The 20405-nt window shown below is 48.1% G+C and overlaps 1 protein-coding gene across 1 annotated transcript in view; it reads left to right on the forward strand.

The window, feature by feature from the left end:
• The first annotated feature begins 356 nt into the window (after nt 1–356).
• LOC119170869 (arginine kinase-like) overlaps nt 357–20405 on the forward strand; it is a 124742-nt gene continuing 104693 nt past the window's right edge. The window contains exon 1 of the mRNA XM_075886513.1: nt 357–814. Within this exon, the coding sequence (XP_075742628.1) occupies nt 646–814 (169 nt within the window). The 5' untranslated portion in view covers nt 357–645. The remainder of the gene's footprint in view (nt 815–20405) is intronic.

Genomic DNA, 20405 nt, shown 5'->3' on the forward strand with positions numbered 1-20405 from the left:
CTTTTTCCTAAGAAGCTTCGTAACCCCCATAGTGCTAAAAGCGCCTTGTCAGATAATTTATAGGTTTGTGTGATTCGTTCCGTTTAGTCACCTTGGGAAACTGACTGATACCCACGAGAGGGGAGGGGCCTCACTGATTACTTTTAAGAAAAAATGAGCTAGAATATGCCAAGAAATCAATATAACTAACCACAAACATGCCTGTTCGTAAAATAAAGTTTATTCACTCTCTCAATGTCACAATGAAAAAACTGGAGGAAAATGAACGCTTAATAGGTGCACCTTAAATAACGACGACGTCTTTGCGTTTCTTCGTCTTCCACTCCTGTTTAGCAAAATGGGGGCGGTAATGAGCATCAACATCGTATGCAGTCTCGCGAGAGCCCGCGTCTAGTAGGTTTCCGTAGTTAGTGAAAAATTCCCCTACGACTTGTGCATCCCACCGCGTCCTTCAAGAGATCGCATCATTCGTAGAGTTAGGCAGACGCTGTACGCCCTCTAGGCTAGACGCGTCGGTCGTGCCATCCCTAGTGTTTGCTCGCGAACTGCAGTGCCATAATTATTTCGTGTCTCGTCGCGTCTTATGCATCGGCAATAAAAATATCGCGTCTACGGTTCCTCCGCTCTGCGAGCAACCTCCAAGCCATGGCCGACAAGGTGACATTGATGAAGCTCGAAGAGGGCTTCGCGAAGCTCGAGAACGCTCAAGACTGCCACTCGCTGCTCAAGAAGTACCTGAACAAGGACATCTTTTACAAGCTGAAGAGCCGGAAGACGGGCATGGGCGCCACTCTGCTCGACGTTATAGAGTCAGGTAAGTGCACTGCTTCGGTGGAGGGTATGTGTTAATGCGTCACGCGATAATCTTTTGCATAACATGAGCGAACTGGTCTATGCGGCTAACGGCCGGGATTTTGTGTTCGTATAGGGTGATACAAATAATTTTGTATCTTACACCGTTGTGCAGCGTACGCTACTATGCTCGCCGATAACTTTTCGCTGAAATTATGCAAAATTATATGCTAAGGTGTCATTGTACGTATAAGGCAGACCGAAATCTTCGTTCTTACGTTTTCTTAAATTTGCAAGAACAATGGCGCAGCTTCTTCTCACAATATTTGAAGGTGGTCGCAAAGGAAACCCGGTAATGTATGCCTGTTTTGAAGAGTCTGAAATTCTGCAGTGCACGAGACGTGCTTTTTCTGTCCCCGCCCTATAGCAAAAACCAGTGCCCCTAGGTGCCATCGTTCAGCGCCATGCCTGATTATGGGCCCAGTATGGCGCTGGTACCAGCGCCTCCCAACGCAGGTACTGGGACGCCGGAGTGGCAGCGTTCCATACTCTGCGTAAAATGGCTTCACAGGGTTATAACAAGGGTGCCCATTCGCCATAAATAAATAAATAAATAAATAAAAACATTAAAAGCGCATTCACAATAAAAAATTAAAAAAATGAAACACCTAATGACGGGAAACACCTCCTCACTTACTGATTTTAATTCGAGTACATTACACACTGGGCCATGCCCAAACAAGTGTATGGTGGTTGTAAAATGACTATTTATTCAAAGGACGCGCAGTTCGACTCCATGTGTACAAGTAGAACAGTGAAGATTGGCGTGATATTCTTCGCCAAATAACTATCGCGTCTTGATTTGACTGTGACGAACGGCTTCCCGGCCCCGAATGCCGTGCGAATATTAGCCAGAGCGCAAAGTTTTTTCAAGCATCCACATCTGAAAAATCTCAAATTGACTGTAGGAGCAGCCACATATTGTCATCTGTTGCTGCCGATAGTTTTTTTTTTCCTTAGATAGTCAGTTCTCGCACTTGCTACTGGTCAACATATACAGATGACTTAAAATGTCCTGCTCGGTAGATATCTGCGCGCAAGAGTTAATATTGAGTATTTTTTTTCCGCAAGCGGCAATGTGGGAGTACCCAACCGGCGTGCCAGATTACGTATTAGCAGTTATATCGATACCTGTAACTAAGAAACTGCCGAAAAAATTACTAATGCAATCCGCTGAAAAAGTATGCCAGTACGTTAGCTCACTAGCGCATGCAAATTAACAACTTTAAATTGCCTGTTCTTGCATACGAGTCAGAGAAGTACCAGCTCCTGCGCTTAGAAGAAAGCTTTCAGGGACAGCCTACGTTGCTGAAAGCACGACACATTGATTATCGCCGCTCCTTGTGCGGGCACCGTACACGCAGATAAATTGTCGAATTAAGCTCAGGGATGTCTAAACTGTACTTTACAGTCATTCTTACACTTTAGAATTGTGAATACTTAAACTAAAAAGCGCCGGAAACATGTACACCAACTCGGCCGGCAAGATAGGCCTCGCTGGGACGGGGCACTGGGAAAGGTCGCTCTCGAAGAAGCTGATTTGCGATGCTTGAAGTTTCTGCATTTGAGCTTTGCAACACTTCTAACTGTTGCTTGAACTGTACCTGAAGTACGTGGAACGTCAATCAATGCCAGAAATGCATTTACCGAGTGGCGATGCCAAGCGACAGCCGTTTTTCTGGCCTCCGCTGGCAGTATACAGCGGGCGCGCCAGTGTACAGGTATATGCAGTTACATCAATACCAACAATTAAAAAACAACAACCATAGAATTACTTACGCGATCCACTGAAAACGTATGCCAGGGAGACAGCTCATGAAGGCGTACCAAATTACCAACTGGAGATTGCGTGGTGTTACATATCAGCCCGAGAAGTACCGGCTAAGTGCGGCCGGCAGCTTTCGATGACAGCCTGCGTAGCTGAATACGCGAGGTTCGATCGTCAGCGCTCCTTCTGGGAACATCAACACAAGACAAAATAGTTGAATTAAAATTCATGGATGTCTAAACTATACTTTACAGTTATTCTGACACTTTAAAGTTGTGTGTACACGAAGCAAGAAGCGCCGGTAACACATATACCAACGCGGCCGGCACGACAGGTTTAATGCTCACTGGGCCAGGTACTGGGTAAGACCGCTCTCGACGCGGTGTGTTGAGATGATTGAAGTTTCTGCATTTGGGCTTCGGAGCATTTCTAACTGTTACCTGAAGTAAGTAGAAGAATAAGCATGGCCAAACATCAATTTATGCGGTGTGGCGGAGTCGAATAACAGCTTTTTTTTCCTCGCCACCGCTGGGAAACTTTGCGAAGCCATCGAGAGAGCTCGTTTACGTTTCGTCAACTTGAGGACAAAAACAATTTCCTATTACTGTTAGGAGTGGCGCCCAGCTCCAGGCTTACAGACAGTGCAACTTGGAATCGTTCCGAAAACAAACGAGGGATGCGAATACGACCAGTATACGCGGGGGCATATGCAAAAAAGGGGCATTATAATTGCTGCGGTGGCGTAAGTTCGCCGCAAAAGTTACTTATGCTCGGTATCTGTAAGGGTAGCATCTCTCCGTGTCGTCGAATCAAACGTTTTATGTTCAGCGACACCGAAACATACCACGGCGCACGCTACAATAATGTGCACGCTCGTTGGTAGAAACAGTGCGTGCTCCAGTATTCACCAGTGCTTACCAGTGAAAATTTCAGCGCTTCCAGCGCTTCCGAGTGTGCACCAGCATCACAGTGGTGGAGCCAGCGCATCTACCAGTGTGACACAGCTTTTTTCCAGTGCGCCCAGCGAAGTTCCAGTGAGTACAAGCGTGTACCAGTGTCTCCAGCGTGTACCAGTGCAAAAAATTGTACTGGCGTCACGGGGTGACGCTGTTTTTTTTTGCAATAGAGAGATTAGGTACTGCGAACGATGTGAAGGATAAGAGATATATTTTAAAATATTCCCAATTGACAGTTCTAGTCGCAAAGCAATTAGCACGCGGAGGGATGGGTCAGGAAATCTAACAAAAAGGTAATTGTAAGAAGGCAGCTGGAGGCTAGCTGCATCCACTTCTACCTCACCCTATCTAAGGGCGTCGTAATGGGCGCGTTGTTAGCGCTGGCAGAGTGGTACTAATTACACTGCCTCAGAATACTTAAGTACGTTTCTACTTCTGCTTTGCCTACTTTCAACTCTAGTTCACTGTAAAGAGGTAGTGGGCGGATGATTATGAACTCTACTGTTTCTGCCTGTGAATTTTTGGGGACGGCTTTAAGCTTTCCCATAGTAGAGTACCCTGTACTCTAAATCGTTACCCACTTATTCTAACCCCCCCCCCCCCTGATTATGAAAGCATTCTCGTATTCCTGCGTCAGACAGCGTGTTACTGAGCCGTAGCGCCCGCGCTTCATAACGTTAATATATAGATGCAGATGTTTCAAAGCTTGCCACAACAACGAAAGATCACAAACGCTGCACATTGCTTCAACTAAAGCTTGAAAAAGTACGAGATCAAAGTAGCAGTCCACTCTTGCGCGCGGATAAATTGCAATAGTAGAGGCCACACCAAGAATAACACACAGTGCAACAACTAGTCGAAAATGATACATTTAGTTAAGTGACTGAAACAGCCGCGCGGACCCATTGATTGATATGTGGGGTTTAACGTCCCGAAACTGTCATATGATTATGAGGGACGCTGTGGGGGAGGGCTCGTCAAATTCCGACCTCCTGGGGTTCTTTAACATGCACAGAAATCTGAGTACATGGGACTACAGCATTTTCACCTCCATCGAAAATGCAGCCACCGCAGCCTGGATTCGATCCCGCGACTTGCGGGTCAGCAGCCGAAAGCATTAGGCACTAGACCACCACAATGGGCCGTGGGGGCGGATCCTGCCATTGAAAATGAATTTAGTTGGGCGTCCGCACTAGCTGTGCGCACACAGCGTGCCTACCACTTCTTATGGCAGGCTGCATCTACAAACCTCTTGCGCTTTCTAAAATCAACTTGCCTCATGATCAGCAGGCTGATTCAGCAGCGCTGCTGCTGACGCCCAATGATATGTGATCACTTCCCGAAGCACGTAGTCCAAATAACATGCACTATTATATGCGAAGCATTATCTATCTATCTATCTATCTATCTATCTATCTATCTATCTATCTATCTATCTATCTATCTATCTATCTATCTATCTATCTATCTATCTATCTATCTATCTATCTATCTATCTATCTATCTATCTATCTATCTATCTATCTATCTATCTATCTATTTTGCCGCCTACGACTTTTAGCTCTCCTGGCCGTTTCAATAATGGTATCCATACTAAACTTGGTATGGTATAACATGACTGTAGAAAGAACATATTTACCTAGTAATGACATAAAAGTCTTGACATGTATGTCATGATTTACATTTCATGGTCCTACAGCTCCTGCGGTGGTTTCGTTCACATGGTATTTTGGAAAACTGGTATGGTATGCCGGGATTGCATGGTGAACACAAGCGACAGACAAGAAAATCATGACATGCGTGTCATGTAACAACATGACTACATACCACACTTATGATGCGCCAGCGGCCATTTCGCTAGCGGCACGTATACCTAATCTGGTATTGCTATACCTGAACAGATGACAAAGGTATGTGACTGGTGAGAACATGATAATCATTAGATGCGTGCCATGTAACAACATGACTACATGCTACGCTCATGATGCGCTAGCTTGATGCGCTCATGATGCGCTAGCTTCACATACAGTAAATTCAGTATTACGTGACGCGATCGGACGAGATAGAAAACTCACACATCCAAACATGATAATTATGACATGCGTGTCATGTAACAACAAGACTACATGCCACACTCATGATGCACTCGTGGCCGTTTCGCTAGCTTCACATATGCCAAATTTGGTATTACGTGACGTCAATGAATGAACGAAAGTATGTGACTGGTGCAAACATAAGAATCATGAGATGAGTGTCATGTGAGAAAATGACCACATCAAGGCGCCAATACATTCTGACGTGAGGTAGTGTGCGTACTCCCCGGCGTTCATCTTGTCGCTGTTGGGACTCCGGGTCCTGCCGGCCTCGTTTTCGGTAGCTGGCCCCGTCGCAGGATTCATCGTCCAACAATTCAGCGAGAAAGAAGCGCCCGAACAAACGACAGATATTTATTTACATGTGGAGAAGTGGTCAACTGCTCCACAGAGAGAAGAGTGGGAGTGATACAAAACGTCTTCGGCATTTCATAGCGCCACGTTGTTGACACTGGGCGCCTTGTCTGCATCGTCAGCCAATACGGTGTCCCCGGCACCTCGGCCACGAGGGAGGGGGAAAGACCTCTCACAACACATGCAGTGGCACAACCTAACACGATGTCCTTATATGGTCACGGCGCCCTAAAATGTTACCAAACATGGTCACGAACGCACAGCAGATTCCGGAGTTCTCCCGGTGAGAGGAGGAGCCTGAATGGGGAGGTGGGGGTGGACGACCCCATCGGTCAAGAACCGGTTCTCCCCCAAACTCTTCCTGCTTGGCTCCCCAGGGCCGGTCGTAACAGTCTCTCGCGCGGGGGGGGAGGGGGGTGAAGATCTCGATGGGCTGAGGTTTGCAGCCACTGTCCGGAGAGATCAGCGCCGGCAGTCGGTTTGGTGACGACCGTCTTTGATGAAGTAGAGGGCAACACCTGCTTCATTGAGGGCTCAACAGACATCACATACGCACACGAAAACACAACTACTCAGCCGGTGAGCGCCGGACAATTCCGCCAAACTCCACCAGGCAATTTTCCCCTTTAACTGATATTAAAGGAAATACACAATTTATTCAAAATGTTACACTTTAAGGTGACACAAAACAACAACACTGGAAGCACACCGAACCCGAAACCCTGGATAGCCGTGTCAACGTTTTCAAACAAGTACACCTAAAAGAGTAAAAAAACAATCACTAGCTCTTGTCTAGGTCAGGAAAAAAAATGCCAGAGTTCTCGAGACATCCTCTCGCGTCAGGGGCATCGACTTAAGCTATCAGCGTTGTCATGGAGTACACCCTTTTTGTAGCATATTTCAAACGTATATTGTTGCAAAACGAGGCTCCAACGCAGCAGGCGGCCGTTCTTAGAGGACATGGTCTGTAGCCAGGTGAGAGGACAGTGGTCAACTTCCGCAATGAACTTGCTTCCGGCAATATAACAAGCCAGTTTCTGGACTGCCCAAACCAAGCACGCACATTCCTTTTCGCTAGCGCTGTAAACCTGCTCGCGAAGGGTGAGTTTCCAGCTAACATAGAGGACGGGATGCTCTTGATCCCCCTCATCTCTTTGACTAAGAACTGCCCCCATGCCTCTATCACTAGCGTCGCATTGGACTATGAAAGGCCTCGAGTAGTCCGGTGAACTAAGCAAAGGCTGGCTCGACAAGGCCGCTTTCAAAACGCGGAAAGCCTTTTCTTTCTCCTCATCCCAGTCGACCATTTGGGGCTTGGTCTTGCGCAACGCGTCAGTAAGAGTGCTGGCAATGTCGGAATATCTAGGGATGTACTTAGAATAGTAACCAGCTATTCCAAGAAAAGCCCGAATATCGGTTTTCGCTCGGGGCTGGGGAAAGTCTCGGATAGCTGCCACTTTCATTTCGGAGGGACGGCGATGCCCTCGACCGATAACATGCCCGAGATAGAGTACCTCTGCTTGTGCTAGCTGACACTTGGGCGCCTTTACCGTTAAACCTGCTTCGCGTAGGCGTGTCAGTACTGCTCTCAAATGCGCCAAGTGTTCTGGCCAGGACGAGGAAAACACGGCGACGTCGTCCAAGTAAGGCAATGCGAAGTCCTCTTGACCCCGCAAAACCTCATCCATTAAGTTTGAAAAACAGTAAGGCGCGTTCTTTAGGCCGAAACTCAACACTTTAGGGCGGAATGTCCCCAATGGTGAAATAAATGCAGCATACCGGCTCGCCCTCTCGGTGAGCGGCACCTGCCAGTAATCTCTCACTAGGTCTAGCGTTGAGATAAATTGCGCGCTGCTTACCCTCTCGACGCGTTCCTCGATGTGGGGAATTGGGTATGTCTGATTCTTGGTGATGAGGTTTAACTTACGATAGTCTACGCAAGGACGCGGATCTTTGCCGGGTACCTCCACATGAATTAACGGGGAAGTGTAATCACTTTCACACGGCTCAATCACGCCCAATTCCAGCATCCTGTTAACCTCTGCTTTTATTAGCTCAAGCCGGCGAGGTGACTCCCGATACGTCTTAGATCTTACCGGTTCCGACGAGGTAAGCTCTATGTCAAGAGTGAGGACGGATGTCCGGCCTGGCTCGCTTACAAATCTGTCCTGAAACTCGGTCAAAAGATCACGCAATTCCTGCTTCTGCTTCGTTGTCAGTTGTGACTTTGATACTAAATCCTCAACTCTTTTCTCGATCGTGACTTCGTCCGATTCGGGAGCTAATTCAGGGATTTCTGCCGGAACCTCTTCCGGAACATTTAAAGTCATGTTCACGATGGCTTCCCTCTGTTTGTAGGGTTTGAGTAAGTTGCTATGATACACCTGGTGTGCCTTACGACTTCCTGGTAATTTTACCACTTAGTTGGTGTCAGACAAATTTCGAGTAATTTCGGCCGGGCCGACCCATTGCACTTCAATCTCATTCTTTTGGGAGGGCCTCAACAACATGACCCTGTCTCCTACAGCAAAGTGTCGCGCCTTAGCTGTCCCGTCGTAGTAAAGCTTAGCCTTCTGCTGTGCTTTGGTCATCGCACTCTCGGTCAGTTCTTGGGCTTTTGATAGACGATCCAATAAGGTGAGGACATATTCCACTACTACAGGATCATCACCCTGACCTTCCCACGAATCTCTCAGCATACGAAGAGGAGACCAAAGTCTGCGGCCGTAAACAAGTTCCGCTGGCGTAAACCCTGTTGTCTCATGTGGTGCAGTTCTTAGTGCAAACATCGTTGCAGGTAAGCACATTTCCCAGTCAGTTTTTCGTTCAAAACATAAGGCTCTTAACACTCGCTTCATCACGGAGTGAAGCTTTTCTATCGAGTTCGACTGCGGATGGTAGACTGAACTATGCAATAATTTCACGCCACACCGCTCTAGAAAGGTTGTCGTTAAGGCACTCGTGAAAATGGTGCCCTGGTCTGATTGTGTCTCGGCAGGAAAGCCTACCCGGGCAAACACGGACAGAAGTGCGTTCACTACTTCGACGGAACTTAGCTCTTTTAGCGGGACCTACTCTGGAAATTTAGTAGCTGGGCAGATTAAGGTCAGGATGGGACGGTAGCCTGAAGTTGTCTTGGGCAAAGAACCTACTGTGTCAATTACCAACCGACGAAAGGGCTCCGTGATTACGAGTACCAGCTTCATTGGAAATTTCGCCTTATCTCCCGGCTTACCCACTCGCTGACACACATCGCAAGATTTTACAAACCTCTCTACATCTTTAAAGCATCCAGGCCAGTAGTATTCCTGTAAAAGACAATTTTTCGTCTTCTTTACGCCTAAGTGGCCTGACCATGATCCTCCATGCACCAAACTAAGCAAATCCTGACGATACGCCTGAGGTACGACTACCTGGTCAAACTCTACTCCTCGCCTATCTAGATATTTTCGATAGAGTATGCCGCTCCTCTCTTGGAATCTCACATTTCGTTTGGCGATTCCCTCTTTCGAGCTGTCCTGGAATTGCTTAAGCGTCGGGTTCCCCTTTTGTTCGGTTATTAATGAAGCGGGGCTCACCTGCACCAGCCGACTGAAATTATCCGAAGTTGGCATGACACACAACTCTTTTGTAGTTCCTAGTACCTGGAATGTGTCACCCTCTGTACTACCAGGAATCGGCTTGGGAGCAACGGCATTTTCTATTTGCTCGGTCAACGAGGCGTAATTGACCCCTTCCAATTCGGGAGGAGGTTCAACGTCGCCTTTAGGAATGGTTGCCTCCGCGAATACGGCTTCTGCAGCCTGTTCTCGCACAAGTCGATTTGTTACCGTGATGTCCAACTCGCAACCAGGCCCGTTGTCGATTTGAGGCTTGTTTGCCTCAGTGAATGTTGCTCTCGCAGCCAGCGCACGTGCCTTCGATCTAGTCAGTGCCTGCACTATGCCTTCTCCCAACGTTAGACCTTTCTCCTTCAGCATTTGATCTGACTTATTTGAAAATAAGTAAGGATACTGAGGGGGTAGATATGGCGATACCGCGGCTTCCGTTTCCAACGTACCAAATGCGCCTTTAAGGACAACTTTAGCTACGGGGAGGCACTGACTGTTTGCTTCTACGGCTTGTCTAATCCAGGCACAGTCTCCTGAATACTGTTCGGACTGAACAAAAGACGGTTGAACTACGTCCATAGTGGCTGCGGAGTCTCTAAGAACCCGACACTGCTTGCCGTTCACGGTAAGGTCGTACATATAGGGCTCTAACAACTTCATGTTCTCGTCGGCTTCATTTATAGATAAAAAGGCCACCTTTTCTTTCGGGCAATGTTTCGCGAAGTGCCCTGTTTCGTGGCAATTGAAACAAGAAGCCGGTTTTCTCGCCTCAAATTTCCTTTTGCTTGCCTCTGCTGACGCCCCATGGTTAGATGATTTGTTTTCCTCACCTTTTTGTGCGAGACTTGTCGGTTGTTTTCTAAGCGGCGCCTTATTCGGTACTAGGAATTTTTCCCTTTTAGTCTCGCTGTTTGCCCCGAGGGCGCGGCGCGTAACGAATTCTTCAGCGAGCTCTGCGGCTTTCGTTACGGTGTTCACGTCCGGTCTATCCAGCACCCAGAACCTCACCTTTTCTGGTAACCTTTGATAGAATTGTTCCAGACCGATACACTCAAGCACCTTGTCATGATTCCCATACGCCTTTGCCTCTTTGAGCCACTCCCCCATGTTGGCGATTAACTTGTAAGCAAACTCCGGGTATGAATCATTGTTCTCTTTTACGGCGTTGCGAAATTTTTGTCTGAAACCTTCCGCTGACAACCTGTATTTCTTGAGAAGGCTCGACTTTACTTCACTGTACTCGTCAGCCTCCTGTTTCGTGAGGCGCGCGATTACTTCTGAGGCCTCCCCCGGAAGTAGGGACAACAAGCGTTGAGGCCATGTATCCTGGCTGAAACCTTGCCTTTCACAAGTTCTCTCAAAGTTGACGAGGAACAGCCCAATGTCCTCCCCTAGCTTGTACGATCTCATTAGGTCCGTCATTTTGTACCTGACCCGCTCTGCGGTACCGGATGCCTCGCTGCCTCTTTCTCTACTATTATGGCTAATCTCTAGCTCGAGGCGCTTCATTTCACGCTCGTGCGTTCGCATCTTATCTGCCTCGGCTTCTGCCACTTTCCTTTCGGCCTCCGCCGCCTTTCTTTCGGCCTCGGCCGCGGCCGCCTTTCTTTCGGCCTCGGCCGCTTGCCTCTCCTGAATCTCCTCGACACATTCTGACAGCTCGTCATCCTCCGCCCCCAATGCGAGAATCGCCTCTATCAGCTCTGGCTTTCTTTGAGAGTCCGACACCTCCAGATTCAACTCCCTTGGAAGTAGCGACAACATAGACTTTCGCAGGGATTTCAAATTCATGGCTGCCTCCAGTACCGCTGTCTCTGTTCCACAAAGATTCCTGTCCTGCAACTAATTAACCTTGACGGCAACGACAGCTCTAGGTTCTTGCCTTGCCTCAAGTTTTCCGTTAACTTAGTCTACAAATAAAGCTTCAAACAGCTCTTCTACGGAATCCTGCCCTGCCACTGTTAACCTTGACGCCATTGACAGAAAGAGCTTAACTAAGCTATCACACACTTTCTGCCTGACGCAAGTTACCTGTTAACCCAATGACCCAGACAGCCCCTCTCTATCAGCTTTTACTTAACACATAGAGTAAATGCCTGGTAAAATTTAACAGAGAAAGCCGGCACTCACCCAGTTCGCAGTCATGTCTCCGGCGTCGTGTCTCTCAGAAGTGCCGTTCGATTCCCTCTGGAAGTCGATGAGCTCGTGTCATCCTTCTCCTGTCGTCCCGTTGTTGGAATTCGGGCTCACTCCGTCCAGTGGTCGCTTTCGGGGTTATCGGCATCCCGCCGCTGCCATCCAGTTGTTGGGACTCCGGGTCCTGCCGGTCTTGTTTTCGGTAGCTGGCCCCGTCGCAGGATCCATCGTCCAAGAATTCAGCGAGAAAGAAGCGCCCGAACAAACGACAGATATTTATTTACATGTGGAGAAGTGGTCAACTGCTCCAAAGAGAGAAGAGTGGGAGTGATACAAAACGTCTTCGGCATTTTATAGCGCCACGTTGTTGACACTGGGCGCCTTGTCCGCATCGTCAGCCAATACGGTGTCCCCGGCACCTCAGCCACGAGGGAGGGGGAAACACCTCTCACAACACATGGAGTGGCATAACCTAACACGATGTCCTTATATGGTCACGGTGCCCTAAAATGTTACCAAACGTGGTCACGAACGCACAGCAGATTCCGGAGTTCTCCCGGTGAGAGGAGGAGCCTGAATGGGGAGGTGGGGGTGGACGACCCCGTCGGTCAAGAACCGGTTCTCACCCAAACTCTTCTTGCTTGGTTCCCTAGGGACGGTCGTAACATTGCGTCACGCCGGCGCTGCGACGCAGCGCTGGTTTACCCGAATATTCGCAGGCGTGCGCCACGCTGCAATGGTTTGACGCATGTGCATTTCAGCGCGTCCGACGTCCCTCCGTAACGAAAAGAGGGAGAAGCAGTGTTGTTTGTGTAATGTTTTGGCGCAAATTTCGCGCCGGTTGCCGTCGGGCCGTGCCAACGGACGCTGGTCGCGCCGGTCGGCGTCAGACTATAGAGTGATCGCGTTTTTCTAACGTAGCGTCGCAATGCCTAGCGTGCGCGCGGGTCAACGCTACATAGGAGTATATTGGGTCCTTCATGATGCGCTCGCGGCCAATTCGCTAGCTACACATATACGAGATTTGGTATTACGTGATGTAAATGAATGGCGAAATATGCAACTGATGCAAACATGATAATCCTAAGACGCGTGTCATGTGAAAACATGACAACAGACCACGCTAATAGCGAGCTCACGGCCATTTCCCTAACTCCACATAAAATAAATTTGGTACCACGTGACGTGAATAGATGACGAATGTAAATACACGTCCGAACGTGATAATCGTGACACGGAAATCATGTACGACATCATTTACCTCGACGTCGTAACGTTTGCGGATTTCAAAGTGACATATCAACCTCTCTCATTCGTGCTTCGCATATCACCGATTCCCACTGTACGTGGGATCTGCCAATTTTCAATTGACAATCACACAAGCATGAACGCTGAATCTTGAGCAATACTGGCGGGCGCTGCGGAGGGGGTCAGCCGTTTTGAGTATCGTTTGGTCACTTTGGTGCCGTGTAGGGTACCGTTAAGGGTGAACAAACAGACAGACAGACCAAACTTTTTGCGTCGAAGGTCCCCAAGAACGATTATTGTCTTTAATGATATCACGGCAGCTTGGCACTGCTTGTTCTAGGCCGGAAGATAGAGCATAGCAGGTGGACCTGCCTTCTTGCTCTTCCTGCTTGGTTCTCTTTCTTTGTTGCTTTATTTCTCTTTTTTTTTAGTCCTGCTTTGCTCTCTGTTTTTCTACTTCATTTCAGTCTCTTTATTTTTTTGTCTTTCTTTCTCTTCGAACATTTTTCTTTCTCTCTCAATCTCCTTTTCTTTCTCTCTCTTTTCATTTTATATATTTTTTCCATCTTACTCTGTTTTTTCAATCTGTTTTTCGTGCCCGATTGTTTTTGTCTTTCTCTCTCTTTTTATGTTTTGTTGCTTTTTTGGCTTTTTGCCCCCTGTTTTGCTCTTTCTTTATCGTTATATTGTTTTCTTTGTGCCCCGCTCTTTGGTTCTTCTGGTCTTTTTTTTTCCAACTCTTTCGTACTGTCTCTCTTTCCCATTTGTCAATCGCCACACAACGCTGAATAGTGTTTTTGTGGAACGCTCGTACCAGCAGTACGCGTTAGTGGTGCGTCTCCAATTGCTGGGGAACTTCGCTGCCTGTTCAATGCTGTCAGGCAACGCAAGGGCGAGCTAATACAGATTCACTGTTAGAAATCTTGAGACTGTGGCACGTAGAACAAGAATGTTTGGCATAGCCTTGTAGTAGGGAACTTTTTCTGTCGTTCATAGAAGTTTGTTGCGTGCTGCGACTCCTGAGCGTGCGATGGAAGCACTGGCAGCATGAACGTGTTCTGAATGTCATAAACAAGCTGTACAGCGTTGGGGTGCCGTTTTGACCGCAAATACTTGCACTATCCCCGTCGTTTTTCGCTTGCTTAGGGAATCAGATGGTCATCAGCAGAGAGGGAAGTGATGCCGAAGTCTTGCTAGTAGGCGTCCTGTCACTCTAAGCAGGTACAGACTAAACTGAATTCAATATTTCACATAATGCTGAAGGGCGCAAGAAACAGAGATAAAAAAACGGAATGTGCCCTTCGATTTCATCACATGTTTGTGCGTGCGAAATGGATAATTTATAGTTGTGGGGTAATGTTGGGACGCCACAGTGCCAATGAGCAGCATAACGAAGGTGTACAGTGTGTGTCAAAAATAACGTATGACAACGAGTTTTAGATACTGTTTGGTGCTTACTAAGCAGACGAAGGCAGCAGCAGTGGTGTCAGTGATAGGCATGGTGTAAAAAACATGGTTGATTCCTTCGTCATAGGAATCGGTCAAGCACGAAAGTAAAATGTGTCCTTAGAGAAGTAATTTCATGTTTACTGTTCAATCATATAAAAGAACTTGTGCAATGCCTGTCGGTGTTTTATAGCTATAACGCTGTTTAACATGGACGCATCCACGTCGCCGCTTAGTCATACATCTCTTTCTCGACGACTAACATTCATTATTAAAGGTTCAACACAACCTTGTGGTCATAGATGCTTGTAGTAGCTCGAGTAGTTGAGTGTGAGAGTGGAACTGGAATGATTAAAACAACTTTATTGTTGATCACCGAAACTTGAGAAAACTATAAAAAGTGGTGTGACAGCCACAATAACATGAATACTTGGATGCCAAACGGTGTAAGGTCACCTACTCGAAGCATGTTGGAGTTGAATGCCACAGCCGAACGAGAGAGAAACGCAATGCCCTTCGCGTCTTCCTTTTGCCCGGCTTCAATAGCTCATGGTATACTAAACTACAATATTCTCGTTCTGTATACTCGGTATACGAGCGCACTTATAGGGAACGCAGAGTTAAACAGAGATGATGCCGATGAGTTTCGCGCCAGCAGGTTTTAAAAAAATTGCTGGGGTGAAAATTATTGCCCATAGGTGCTGAATGGGTGGATAGAATTTTGGGGTTGAACGTCCCAAAACCACAATATGATTATGAGAGACGCCGTAGTAGAGGGCTCCAGAAATTGGACCACCTGGGGTTCTTTAACGTGCACCCAAATGTGAGCACACGGATCTATAACATTTCCACCTCCATCGCATCGAAAATGGAGCCGCCGCAGCCGGGACTTGATCCCGCGACCTGCTAGTGAGCAGCCGAATACCTTAGCCACTAGAACACTGCGGCGGGGCTTTCAGAAGTGAAGCTGTGCCTATGGCAAGTTGGCGGCTTTGGCGGCAATCTTACTAGGGGCATGATAAAGTGTCACCACTCAGCGATGAGGAACGGAGCGTTCCCCTCGTACGCCCATCGAGTCCCGGGTCACATTGTGCTCCAAGTGCATCTGAGAGTTACTAGCTTTCCTTAGTAAGCCTCTTATTAGAGGCAAAGTTCTTTGGAAATTCAGTCACCTATACTCGTCTCTGTGTGCTATTTCGTCGGGATCAACTATGTTTTATTATCGAATTTTTGTCGCATTTACACTAACATATCATAGCCATTTGATTTTTAAGTGGGCACTATCAAAAAACAGCATGTTTCAGACGTCTTGGCAATACAAAAGCTGGCTTCACTTCTACGGGCAAGGCAATGCGGGAGCTTTTACTCCAGCAATTTTTCTTTAAACCTCGATGGTGTCACATAGCTGTTTGGTATGGATAGACTGTGTGAGTGATGTCGACACCTGGAGTAAGGCTGCCATCTTGAGATGTGTTAAGGCGTAGCCAAGCAGTTCTATTAGAAATACGCTGTATGGGGCGGACGCTTAGAAACGACGCATTGAAGTAACTATAACCACGGGTACCATCGTCATGATCCATTGCTGTGCTTTACCAAGAACGCTAGGAAAGGACAGTGCTATATATAAATGGCGTATTTTTTTAAGCCACGCAAATTATGTGACCGTGGCGTAGTCATTCTGCTTCTGCACGCTGGTTGGTGCAGACGCAGAATAGATAGCTTGTCCCGAGCAATGGCAGTGGCTGACGCCGGCTGCGGTAAAGCATCTCCCCTCATTCCAAAGGACTTTAGGATTTTTCTGCCTTTAGTGCAATCAGGTGAAGCGATGCGTCGAGCATTAGCAGTACACTGCGACGTGAGCGGCCATACGTATCGCACCGATGACTTCGGGAAACCTCTCAAAGACCTCAGCGTCATACAGCAAGTATGTGGCATCAGGTCATATCAGATGTCGCATGTGTGGTTATTGAACATGAAAACCATGCAAGCAAAAAAGTGATCACAGAAACAAGTGCTCTCAATGTTAATGACCAGGTATGCCTTGTCATTGACCAGACGCGGGAAGAGGCTAAGATGAAATTGCACTGACTAGCGTTTGATGTTGAAAAAGACGCTATTAGACAAGCCTTCTACGAATACGGCGATATTAAGGAGGTGATCGATGACCATTGGAGAGTCGCGCATTTTGAAGGAGTCAAATCGACTACTCGTGTAATACACATGCCGCTACTAGGCGGCGTTTCTGTAGATCAACTGCCGCACCATATGCATATTAGGGGCAGTAAGGCACTGTTCGTAGTGCCAGGAAGACCTCCTTTGTGCTTGTAGTGCCGGAGCACGAAGAACATGTGACGTGATTGCGAAATTCTAAGGTGCACCAAATGTCACGCTTTCGGTCACGAGCAAGATGAGCGCCACCATTCGTACGCCCGAGCTGCAGGGCGACGATCTGATATTCATTAGAGTGAACTTATCATGAATGAAGAAGTATCAGATCAAGCATAGTTACCTGCAACACCCAAGAAGCAAGGAACATTGGATGACACGCTGGTGCTGAGCAAAAGTAAAACTTTCTTCGGCCTCTGACACGAAAACCTAGCGGATGATATAAAATCCAGCGGGTACAGACTGCATTTCAACGACTAGTGAACAGACGCGCCCTGCGCCTGCAATGGATAGGGTTGGGTATAGAGGGTACAGCAGGTTGCACGGGCAGGCCCTCACCATGTGGTAGATGTCCTAAGACTCCTCCCCACAGTGTGAGCATCTGCCGGAAAAAGTGGGATCGAAATGTTTGAGGGCTGTTACGTATTCGGCGGCTGGACGACAGCCGGCCCAGGAAAGAGACGACTCAAGCAGTGCCAGGAAGACAATCCCAGTTTATTCACCTTGCGGCGCGTTTTTAAGCGCTACGCAGCCAATCGCAGGTTGGCACGAAAGAAAAGAAAACAGCAAGATAACAGCAATCGGGCAATGTTATCAGAAGGCCCCGACGTAGAAAGAGGGCGAGCACTGCAAACGTTACAGGGCTGCCGTGCACAGCATAGTGTTCGTGAAGAGTCTGAGTAAAAGCCACTCCTCCGCTATATATAGGCCTTTGCATGGGCGTGGATAAAGGGTATGATCGAATTGATAATAGTCCACAATTTCGCGAAACAAATATACCGGATTGAATTCAAGGTCGTCCTGATCGGGGGAGGTGAGTGGGGATGTTCGGTGAGAGAGCGCGCAGGCGGCGGCGTCAGCTGCCTCTTTCCCTTCAAATCTCGTGTGAGCCGGAGCCCAGGCTATACGGCGGGGTGCAGGGATTCCCTGATAGTCGGAACGTTGCAATGAGCGGGAGGTCTGGTATGTGACACGGCCCTTCAGGATGTTTCGACAGGCCCTCAAGAGTCGGAGATAATAATTTTCGACCTAGGGTGACAAGCGGCCAATGCAATGGCGACTTCCTCCGCATGGGCTATGTCCCGGGTTCAAAACGTGAGCCTGTTAACTGTTTGGTTGTCGTGTAGGACTGCGGCCGCGTACCAGCCCCCATCCAGGGTGTCGGCCGGAGGCGTCAGCGCCAGGTTTTTTATCCATAATAACGGGCCAGGGCTTCCGCCTGCGCCAGGCGCCGGCCATTGGGGTCTCCTTTTGTCATATTGTTTGGAAGAGGACGCACGTGGAGGGCGGTTCTCTACTCGAACAGGAGTTGAACGCGATCTTCCGTGATTTGAATGTGTTGTATGTGTAGGCGGGCTAATAGGCGGCGCCCCACTACCATCGGTGAAAGTCGAATGCACTGATTTGTGAGGTGGGCCTCTCGAAGCTCCAGAAACTTATTCACCATGCCCAGGCCTAATACGCGCTGGTTAGAGGTGTTCACAGGGAAGTCGAGGGCTCGTTTTAAAATTTTTCAAAGGATTACTTCAAGTACAGCCTCGTCTTGCTTCCGCAGGTGGAGAAATGGTGTAGAATACAAGATTCTACTGGTTACAATTCATGACCCAGCTGCAAGGCATCTCTGCACCGTATCCCTCCGCCTTTTTTAGTGACCCGGCGAACCATGAGGCCCACCTGGTCACTCACCTTCCGGTGTTTGGCCATTGTGGTGTCTGACCGTCTGTATTGATTAATAAAAAGCCCCAGTACTCGGACTTCTTTTTGTTCGAGGATTGGACCTGTCTCCAGTGAGAGTTCCATTTTGGCTGCGCACTTGGGTGAGGGGCGCATGAGCACGAATCCTGACTTGAATGGCGAGCACTGACGGCCACACTGGCAGGCATAGCGGTCGACTATGTTCGCGAATGGCTGCAGGTTTGCCTCAATATCTCCAAGTGCACCCTGCGGGGCCGATATGGTGATGTCATCAGCATACAACAGATGTTTTATACCGAGACCATCAGCCAGCTGAGCCGGCAGGTGTATCATGGCCAGATTGAATAATAAAAGAGACAGCACCGCACCTTGCGGTGTACCTCTAGTTTTTAAAGGGAAAAGCCCGTGTTCCTTGTCCCGTATGCGAATATAGGATTGTCTGTCGGTCAAAACTGCCAAACGTACTCGAATGCTCTCAAGCCACAGCCAGTTTGTGAAAGGTATGTTACATAGTCAAATGACCCCTTCAAGTCCAAGACGAGTACAACCTTGTCGTTGTGAGGGCATTGGACAGGGTCTAGGATATCCCAATTAAGTTGAAGTAGAAAGTATTGCGTGGATCTGTAAGGGCGAAACTCGTGCATTGAATCGGTGAAAACATGTTTATTTTCCTTGAAATCAGACAAACGATCCCGCACCATCGTCCCATTCAGTTTGCCCGTACATGATGTGAAAGAAATAGGGCAAAGGTTGTCTGTGTTTATGGTCTTTCCAGGTTTTTGTACACATGTGACTAGGACAGTCTTCCACTGTAAGGGGAGTAGAACTTCCCTTGACCAAATTGAGTTGAAATTATCTAATAGTGATTCATAAGCCACGTCGGGAAGCTTAGCCAACATTTTCGCAGCAATTTTGTCCCGAGCTGGAGCGTTGCCACGTTTCATCTTTGTCAGGCCTTTCCGAAGTTTGAAAAGCTTGAATGGGCGGTCCAGTTCAATGTTCTCTGCACCCGTGTAGGAGTACGCCGATCAACGCGGGTCGTGTGTGGACCAAAGATATTGGTCTCTTAATTTGTGCGCCAGCTGGGTTGCATTACCCTTTGTAAGTGTATCTGAGTTTAGGTGCGGGTCTGCATTGTGTCTTGCTGAAGATGATCGCGGAAGTGACGCAAATGCCGCAGCGAGATGAGGAGACGCGCTTGGAGTAGCCGCTTTTGACGCGTTGCGTGTTTCTGCGTGCTCATTTTCTCCGTACTCCGTATGAGGTATGCGAACGCATAAAACATGGGTCAAGATAGAACTGCAGCGCCGTTAGTTCTCGCATCGACCATCGCGTCCACATAGGAAAGAGACAGTCTGCAGGCACCGTCCAATTAGCAGGATCTCGGTTTGCTCACACTACCCCGTCCTATGTTCACTGGTATTGGCCATTAGGGGCACGTAGAAAACAGCCGCGTAAATTGTGTGACCCAGCCACAGTCTGCCCATTCATGCAGGGAGAGAGAAGCGTGGCTCACGTTACCTCTTGACCGTCCGTGGCTCACGTTACCTCTTGACCGTCCCCGTCTCAATGTTGCCTTTTCATCCGCTAGGTATTTCGGTCTTGTGCTGCAGTTAGATAGGAAAACTCGACTGTATGGGACCAACAGAGAGCAGTTAAACGTACCTCTTTTCAGAAAGGCTGAGCTGGAGAGTTGTGACAGGCAAAACCATTGTTCCGCACGCTCGTCCGTTTGAGGTGAGAGGACAGAAACGAAAAAAAGAGAGGGGCAGATTAATCTGACTCCGCTTCGCTCGCGTTCGTATCCTCGCGTTATAAAAGGATTCTAGTCGCTATGTAACAATTTTTTCCTCACGTTTGT

The sequence above is a fragment of the Rhipicephalus microplus genome, chromosome 2 (assembly GCF_043290135.1).
Source record: "Rhipicephalus microplus isolate Deutch F79 chromosome 2, USDA_Rmic, whole genome shotgun sequence".
Taxonomy (NCBI): Eukaryota; Metazoa; Arthropoda; class Arachnida; order Ixodida; family Ixodidae; genus Rhipicephalus; species Rhipicephalus microplus.